This window comes from Gobius niger (genome assembly GCF_951799975.1).
Source record: "Gobius niger genome assembly, chromosome: 7".
NCBI classification, from domain to species: Eukaryota; Metazoa; Chordata; class Actinopteri; order Gobiiformes; family Gobiidae; genus Gobius; species Gobius niger.
The window spans coordinates 23,243,739-23,253,283 of record NC_136858.1 but is presented as its reverse complement, the minus strand read 5'-3'; the positions used below and the strand labels follow the sequence as shown (position 1 = coordinate 23,253,283).

Here is a 9,545-nt window from a genome sequence, read left to right as displayed (position 1 = left end):
GTCGTAAAACCTGAACAAACAAACACACAAACAATAAAAGAATAATCAGCTAAACAATGGCAATGCTGTTTATGCAACCAAAATTAAGCATTTGGATGGGGAGCAACATAGAGTGTGTGTCCCAACGTTTGGGTTCCTTTGGCAAAGCACAGTAGTCATATCTCCATGGAGACGAGCGAATGACATCCTGCTACAAGTGGGGTTTGAGGAGAGTCAAGCCCACTCACAGTACATTTTTTATTTAATATCTTTCACCAGTAAAAACACACGTAAGAAAAATACATTTAATTACATTTGCTGGGTGAAATGTTAAGCAGCATTAACATTAACTAACATTAGTCAAGTCAGTTAGTCATTTCCCAATTTTCATTACCCCATGGCTAATACAATTCAGCGTAATAAGCGTTTTTTGTTTTGAGCAGCATGCAGATGACATTGTAATTATACTGGGCAGCACTCTTGCGTCTTGTCTGACTTGAACACCACTTTGGCCGTGCAGTCTTCTTTGTCCAGGATCATTTCACAGTCTTCAGGGAGATCCAAATCCTCTTCATCTGGCAGCCTCACAAGTGACAGAGAAAAGAGAATTGTCACACTTCCATGTCATGCACCAGACTTTGATGGGGGAATAGTTTTGTAGTGTAAACATCTTACTTGCTGCAGCAGCTCAAGCCCTTGTCGGTGCAGGAGCAGTCCATGCAGTCTCTCACCCATTCAGACCCAACCTCGTACTGTTTGCCATCTTTATCCACACACCCTGAGCAAAAAGAATTCAACAATTGCTCCATGGAAAGCTTGACTCACTGGGTACACCAGATTTCTTTTGTACTGTACATGGGTGCAGTTTAGGACTTGCCACATACAATAGTAATACAATAGTCCTATGATGAAAAGTTTGCATACTTAAATTCAAAATACCAAACATGATGAAAATTACTTTTACTTTAGACAATCCTTTTTAAGTGAATCTGAAAAACGTTCCCGATGCTAAAAGTGTTGAAGGCAGGTATGAATAATATCAGTAACGGGGAGCAAAATCACCTTCCTTCTCTGCCATTTACCTGTTGGTGGGTTGTTTACATCTTCGACCGGTTGCTCGTCAAGGTCACACTGAGAGTTACAAAGGACCACCAGCCCCAGCAGGAAAACTAGAACTCGAACAGATGCCTAAACAAAGAAGGGACAAAAAACCTCAAATCATAAAATAGCCGATACAAAACGTCGACGTATAATTTGTCTAACTAATCGTTTGGACAGGGTACATAATAACTATAATTATCTGTATGTATTGTATTTAGTGCTACTGGCTGACAGGACACACAAACAATATTGACTGAATGTGCAGAGTGTACTAAGCGTGAATCTAAATCTAGTGTGTGTGACATAAAATGAATACATCAGCATCTGTAAGTCAGTAAATGTAAAAGCTAAAACTTACCATTCTTCGAAGCAAAGTCGGTCTTTCTGTTCAGTACAGAGCCTTTTCTGTGACAACTCCCAATTGTAACCTTTTCATATCTTGCATATCTCCAGTGATTGCTTTAGAGGTGGTGTTAGTGTTGACATTTGTTTTAAGGGTGGAAGAAATGCTGATAAAATCCATATAAAATGTTTTAAAAAAGGCCTATCAGTGTATAAATAAGTTAAGTTATACTTTATTAACCTCTGTAGAGAAATGAGTTCTCTGCATTTGACCCATAAATGCTTACATTGACATTTGACACAAGAAAAAACACACAAAAATATTATATAAATATTTATTGCTAAAGGGCAGAGATGCTGCACTTACACATTATTAATAAAGCATCAACATATAAACAAATTAATCAACCCTGCAGTTTTACAAACAGCATATTTGAAACTTTGTACCATGAACAAAGTTTATTCTTTTACGCAAAAACAAACGATGCGAGTTCACTATAACAACAAAAAACAATATGATGTTGTTCTTTAAAATAAATAGTGTATAAAAATAAAACTGCACCTTTGGAATGGCTAAATTAAACAATGGTCTTATTACAACACCTTTTTCATTTTCATTTTTTCTTGTTAAAATAAAGCTTTGTAAACAGAGACTCAAAATTAAGAAAATTATCATGAAAGATTAAATATCAAATCAATATAAATTGATATTAATAAATATGAATTGTACTGCAAGTAAAGGCCACATAATGCATAGTTCCTTTGGTTTGACTTTTCAATGTCAGTGCTAAACTTAAAGTAAAAAGTATTTTTTTCCTGAAGATATTCAAAACTGACAATGAACTAATTCAGTGTCAATCTTTCCTCATATGTGCTTAAAACTTTTGAGAAAACCTTCTTAACTACTGTATAATTTAAAATATTATCCTTGAAGCTAGAAAAAAATACTGTTTTGTAAAATATGGACAAACGTTATTTAGCAATCATCTATACTGTGCTGAGTCAGTAGCACTAATGAACCACCAGTGGGAGAGGTTTAACTCTTACTGTTCTATACTGTTCTAAACTACTCTCACCTGTAGGTCTTTAGTTATGAGTCGTTGTAGTTCTAAGTCCTTACGACCTGACTCACATCTGAGTTTCAGTCTGAAACGTCTGGGGCGAAACGTTCGACACTTTAACTACAGAGTACAGAAGATGACTCAAGAACCTTCATTGAAGATGAACAACTCCTGTACAACTGAGAGCCTACACAGACATCTATTCCAAAGACATGTTTAGTGCAGTGTACTGGGTATTCTTCAGGTGGTACTCTTTAATTAAACTTTAATTAAAGAGATTATTATAAATGTTCTCCGGATTATACATGGTTTACACTTAGCATAGCTTGGGTCTATTTTAGACGTGTTTTAGTCCTGATTTGATCGTCAGCTAGGCCTGGTGGCACTTTATGTGTAAACTTTGAAAGCCACTGGTTTAATGAGGTTCAGTAAGAAAAAACAAATCATATGTTAAACAGGAATAGTAGTCTCAGGCTCCGTGTAGAGCAGCCTCTTCCATTCCAAGTCAAGAGGACATTGTCAGCTAATGAGCCCGAGACACAAACCAGGGAAGATAACAAGCAGAAGAGTAGGGTAAACAGGGTAGTACTGGCCCAAGTACCCTGTTTACCATCCCCTTATAACTACTCATTAACAACCTATGGTTCTGCCCCTGGCTGTGTCTCAGGCTCATTAGCTGTCACTGTAGTCTGAGGTACACATGCCCCATTTCTGTTTAACACAGGATTATGTTTCCTCACAAAATAGCTTCTTTCACATCTCTCTCAAACCAACCTGTTTCTTTTGCTAAAATGTGTTTTATCTTTATAGAAGCTTTGCTATAAGATTGTAATATATAACTTCAACACATGAATATACAATATAAATGAAGGTAATAGACTGAGGTAATGTTTGTATTCATGACAGGAACAGAGAGAAGCCAGGGGTGTTAATGAGCGGCTCCTACTGGCCAATCATTGTTTTCATAAATGTGGGTTTACTAAAAGGCCAATGGTACTGGTTAGGGACTGGTCCATTTACATTGCACTCAAAGAAGGAAAACATGGGGAACCAAATGCGAGCCCGGCGGCTGTGCTGGTAGGCCCGGGTGTTGGCTAATGTGTGGTAGTAGAGGAAAAGACGAGTGGTGATGTAGAAGGCAATAAACACATCGATGGAGTAGTGCTCATGCGCCGCTAGGATGAAGAAAATCCCAAACAGATTCAACACCCAGGAAATAGTGTGAATGAGATTCCAGGATCGAGGAGTATCTGCAAAGAGGGGGGAGAATAACGTAAGCCCTACACGCTGTTCAATATTCCCATAAAGGACCATGTAGGCATATAAAATGTTAATGTCTTATATAAAGTCTATCCACCAACCTAGGGTCAACATTTTTTCAATGTCACACATGCCTTTAACCTTTAAGTAAAAACTGGTGCGGATGAACATGAAACAATGAATGGAATAGTATGTGGTGGTATGCATTGAACAATCTTCAATCCCAAAGCTCATCAGTAGGTTAAATCAGAGGGATGGTTAATCTTTTTAATGGGCCAATTGCCTAAAATAGGGTGGATCATGGTAATTTAGACTATTGGAGACCCAAAACAATAAGGTTTGATCAGTAGTGTTGTAAACTTACATTCAGTTACAAAAAAGTTGAGCGTTGTGATGACGACGGTGTGTCCACTGAACATGTAGTCCCCGCAGGTATGGACCCCAGTGAGAGTCATGCCACAACCAGTCCAGATCGCCAAGGCTCTCTGTATCTTCCCCCAAGCATCATCATATGTCTGTGAATAGAAAAGACTGTACTGAAGTTTTTTTTCTCTTCTCAGACATAAAGGCACCTGTGATTAGCTGATGTTACTTAAGCACCGGTCACTGGACGTTTATTATCTAATCTCAGCAGAAGAACATATTGCTCCCACCTTACTGGCACACTTCAGGTGCTGCCCAGGCACTGACAATGAAGTGACAAACATGGTGCAGCAGCGAAGCAGGAATACTGTCCCCATCAGGGAGCAGAGCCGCCTCAAGAGTATAGACCTGACAAAGATGGAGGTGCAAGTTTAGCCACACAAATACTGCATTTTAGTCAATACTGGTGACTTTTAGGGAGATTTGCATCAGTCAAGTAATGTGGATTATTCTGTACCTGTGCTTGTGCAGAAGTAGGATCAGCAGGAACATGTAGCAAAGAATGACACCACAAGCCTCTGCCATTGCAAAAGCCCAAGGGATTCTGGGAACGCTGTCAGTGCACAAACACACATATCAGTTGTTAGATTAGATATACTGCGTGAGCACAGCTGGATGGGTAGATTGTGAGGAGTTTTCCATTTCAATATTTATTTGATCAAATCAGGTTCAGTCTTTTACCTGTCGAGAAATATGTCAGGCAGAGGTGGGTATGTCCTCATGTCTGGCACTCGCTCGTGAACGATGACCATGACAAAGGAGGTGAATCCAAAGACAAAGAACACATAAACGCAGCTGAGGACGGTCTTCCACACCTCAGGGTCCAATCGTCCAGCCAGGTGCGGTCTGCATCCATTGGGATGAATGTAGCACAGTGTAGAGTTATGTCTGGATCCGTCAGTGTGCCTCTGCCGCAGCTCAGTCCCATTCATAGACATATTGCACAGATGATTTGCGCCGTTGTATCTCCGCTCTGCACTTTCATATCCCCATTCTCCCCCCAGAGGAGTGAGGCCAAAATCGAGGCCATTCAGAGGTTGTAGGCCTAGCTCTTCCAACTGTGACTGGTTTTGCCTTTGCAGGCGACGAATAGCTAAGGCCAGTCTCTTAATGTCCCCCAAAACAGTGAGGCCCAGAGGGGGTCCACGTAGATCAGCCTCTGTCAGGGCCAGTAGACTGGGACCATCGAGACGATGCTGGGTACAAAGCACCTCAACATACTCCCCAAACCCTTCGTCCTGTAGCCACCGGGCCACCTGTAGACAGCTCCAACCACTTATACTGTTCCCCGCTGCCATGCCACTGCAAAGAGAAAATCATCCCAAGATTACCTTCATTGCTACAGTTATACCTTCTGTCGGAGGAACAAGCTCGGACAGACATCTCCACTCCCTCCACCATAGCCTTTTGACATTTACATGCAAGGCCATCATTAATTTAAGAGTCCTCTGTCAGATGTGAAGTCTTTTGTGTGTGTGTGTTGAAACGTGTTTACATGTGAAGTGCTATATACACCGATACATGTGGAAATCAAACATTATCAAGAAAAACATATTCCACAACAGTGTTGGCATTTTGTGAGCTCTTGTTTCATAGTTTGATTTCAAAATTCAATTAAAAAGGCAGGCAGTGTCAATGTGTGTGACACATAACACTGAATTAAGTAGGATCCTGTAATATTTTCTATATTGTCAAATGCCAACAGTGTTTCAGCATCATGTTGACTCGACACGTGCCATGTGGCCATATTTGAGGGCTCACCCACTCACTCAGTCTTCACTCAGTTCTCTTTGTGCTTTGACCTGTTAGATAAGTACTGTTCTGCTTCATCCAAAGGTCTATGGTTCAACACGGCTGTAATGTCTCTGAAGCTAAAAGACTGATATGGGCATGCTGAGCAGAGACTTGATACTGATTCAAGATTTTAAAAAATAAAATAATTTTACATTTTTATGTCTTTATTTAGAAGATTTGTCTATAACAGAAAACACTTATGAGGACACCAAGCTTAAACGAGCTCCACACTTGAAATGAACCGTTTTTGAGGCAAACAATAATAATAACTGAGTGTACCTGTGATTGTTTTAATAGGATGATTTATATAAAGGGACAGGTTGGGTAATTGGAAAGAAATATCCCTGGGCTGTGCCCTTTATCAATAATACATGGGGAATACCTACATAGCCATTAAAAAGGCCACACAGCAGCTTCCATAGGCTACATTCTCTGAAGTTAAAGGACCTATACCTTTGAGTACAAATAATGAAAGAGGAAGATTAATGTTAGTTATGGTCCAAACAAATTCCTAACTTTTCTAATATATTTGAAATATCCCGATTCTTCAGTTTATTCATTTCACAACTTTCAGGGTCATAGTCACAGAAATGCCAGAGTTCATGAAATCGATCCAATTTTTTCTGAGTTTATAATATACTAAAAGGACAAAACCATTTTCCCCCTAGTACTTGGGGGGAAAACAATCTGTAATAGTGCCTTTAATAGTTATTATTAGGTTATGCCCAAATGACACTGACTGAGTAATTTATGCAGAAGCACCCATCAAAGCCAAGAGAATATCAAGTTTATCTGGACATACATACAACCATCATCCTCAGCTCTCTGGCCTGTGGCTTTACAAGGGAATGTGTAAGTGCCCTGTCAGCAGGTTTGGCTGGCTAATACAGTGAGTCACACACAGGACGGTGGTGACACAGACCTGTGAGAAATGCGCGTGAGTGTCTATTGGTCCATAATGGGCAATTCTGCGCGACAACGCTATTTCGCAACGCTATTTCACCCCTGAACAAAAAGCTCATGTCAGTTTCTTATCCTGAAGAGTTCGGAAAAGTTACACATTCTTTGCCAATATTTCAATAGCTGGATTCAAAACAGTATTGTACTAATTTGAAGAACATTTGTAAAAGACAGAAAGCCCTCTTACCAAAGTCTTGTGTCAGGGCGCTGTGAGAGGTGAACCGCTCTCCCTTGGTTTAGGCGTCAACTTGGAACTGTATTCAATCGTGAACATGCTTTTGACAGCTAGGCAACAACACTAAACAGGAAGAGACAAGAACATGCAAAATAGCCTACAGGAGGAGCCGCCACCAACCTACACTGACATCTGCTGGACACATGCACACTTAGCTCTGGTCAAAAGGAAAAAAAAACAAAAGACACTTGAAACAAAACAAAAAACAAACAAAAAACAAAATAACTTTTAACTTAAAAAATAAATAAATATATATATATATGCAGGCAAGGCAAGTTTATTTGTTGAGCGCAATTCAAAGTGCTTCACAGTTGCATAAAGTTACAAGAAAACAAATCAAATCAATAAAAATATCAACATAAAATTAATCAATTACAGTAAAAGGCGAGAGTGTGGATAAAATACTTTCAGTCATCTGCACGGGCAAAAATAACTGTTTTCAGCCTGGATTTGAACGTTGTCAGAGTTGAGGCACATCCTCGTGGAGACTTATTCCAGATTTTAGCTGCATGAAACTGAAACGCAGCCTCACCGTGTTTATTATTGACTCTGGGAACCACCAGGAGGCCCCTCCCTGAAGTTCTCAGGGCCCGAGACGGTTCATACGGCTCTAACATGTCAGAGATGTACTTTGGAGCTAAACCATGAAAAGACTTGTAGACAAGCAGAGCTGTTTTAAAGTCTATTCTCTGAGAGACAGGAAGCCAGTGCAGAGACCGGAGCACTGGACTAATATGGTCATATTTCCTGGTTCTTGTCAGGACTCGAGCAGCAGCGTTCTGGATGTACTGCAGCTCGTTTAGAGAGGCCAGTGAGTGGGACGTTACAGTCGTCTAACCTGCTGGAGACAAACACATGGATAAGTCTCTCTAAGTCCGGTTTTGACACTATTCCTCTGATCTTAGCAATGTTTTTCAGATGGTGAATATAATAAAATAAACATGTCTTGTTTTAACCTGTAGTTAAAAGGTGGGTCAACACTTGTCTGACACACCAACATTTCTTTTCTTCCAGAGAACATCCTCCTGGCAGTTTTTGTGAGGTCATGGATGCTGAAATTACAGTGATGTCAGGTAACAGTACAGGAGGGGCCCCTCCAGTGAAGACTCACTTCCACAAAGGTTGAGATGTTTCCCCAACGTACATCCTCTTGCTTCACTTAAGTGCATAAACCTGCTTTCCTAAATCTTGAAATCTCATTCTCGTCCAAGTTATAGAGTTTCTGTGATATTTTAACAACATGTTTGGAGAAAACACAGAAATAAAATACGTTGTCCACATAGGGCAACTTAAACAACTTTAACCACAACTCTTTTCATTTACAGTGGGAGGAAAAAGTATGTGAACCTAAAACTGCCTAAATTGGTCATAGCTTAATCAAAATCATAAGAATGAGTAAACAGTGTCTGCCTAAACTATTACCACCCAAACATTAACATTTTTAAATATTTTTATTGGTTATAACATGTAAACATTCACAGGAGAGGGTGGAATAAGTAAGTGAACCCAGGAATCTCACTGAACTGTAGCAGTTTTGTAAAGAGGAATTGTCCAAGATTCATCCTGATCGTTGTGAGCGTCTAATCTGCAACTACAGAAAAGCAGTTATTTCTGCAAAAGAAGAGTCAGCAGCAATTTGATACAATGGTTCACTTTCTTATCCTACACTGTTGTGAATGTCTCAGGTTTTTCTGCAAAATGTCTTGTTAAACTTGTGAATTCATTTTTCTATTGATGATATCATGTTGTCCAGGCCCGGAGGCAACAAAACTTCCCCACACCATGATGCTCCTGCACCAGACTTCACAGTGGGGAAAGGGTTTTGATGTTAGTGTGCTGTTCCATTTTTCCTCCACACATGACGTTTTGTGTTCCTCCAAAACTATTCAGGGCCTGGACAACTTGCCATCATTTATAGAAAAACGAATTCACAAGTTTATCAAGATATTGTGCTGAAAAACCTGAGACATTCACAGCAGTGTGGAACATGTTTTGAACAATAAAAATATGCTAAAAAGTAAATGTTTGGGTGGTATTAGTTTAATACCACCTGTTTACTTATTCTTATGATTTTCATGAAGATCAGGCCACATTTATGACCAGTTTAGGCAGAAATGTGAGAAATTCTTAAGCATTCACATACTTTTTCCTCCCACTGTATGCACATCTTACTTACATGGACACAATAGACACAATAATACAATTATTAAGGGCATTATGAAGTTGAATTATCAATTAACCAGTGATAACCACAGATAATTCAAAGTAAATTCAATATCTCAAAATAGGGCAATTTGCCATCAGGGTGCTGTGCAACATCATTGCCAAAGCACACCACCTGCCTGTGGCCATCTGCAGGCTGTCACTTTGTGTGAAACTTCTTCAGTGCA

General features: G+C 39.6%; 1 protein-coding gene across 1 annotated transcript; it reads right to left on the bottom strand.

The window, feature by feature from the left end:
• Positions 1 to 2,805: 2,805 nt before the first annotated feature.
• Positions 2,806 to 7,216, bottom strand: LOC306965576 (sphingomyelin synthase-related protein 1-like). Its single transcript, XM_079560054.1, has 6 exons — positions 7,108 to 7,216; positions 4,848 to 5,468; positions 4,624 to 4,719; positions 4,397 to 4,514; positions 4,108 to 4,258; positions 2,806 to 3,733 (listed from the first exon to the last, which is right to left on the bottom strand). The coding sequence occupies exons 2-6, from the start codon at positions 5,462 to 5,464 to the stop codon at positions 3,426 to 3,428; spliced, it is 1,290 nt and encodes a 429-aa protein (XP_079416180.1). The 5' UTR covers positions 5,465 to 5,468; positions 7,108 to 7,216; the 3' UTR covers positions 2,806 to 3,425.
• Between the last annotated feature and the right edge of the window lie 2,329 nt (positions 7,217 to 9,545).

Coding starts and splice junctions, on each gene's coding strand:
- LOC306965576 (XM_079560054.1), bottom strand. CDS start 5,464: ATGGCAGCGGGGAACAGTATAAGTGGTTGGAGCTGTCTACAGGTGGCC. Junction 4,515..4,623: donor CTACTTCTGCACAAGCACAG/GTACAGAATAAT, acceptor CATCTTTGTCAG/GTCTATACTCTTGAGGCGGC. Junction 4,259..4,396: donor ACCTGAAGTGTGCCAGTAAG/GTGGGAGCAATA, acceptor TTCTATTCACAG/ACATATGATGATGCTTGGGG.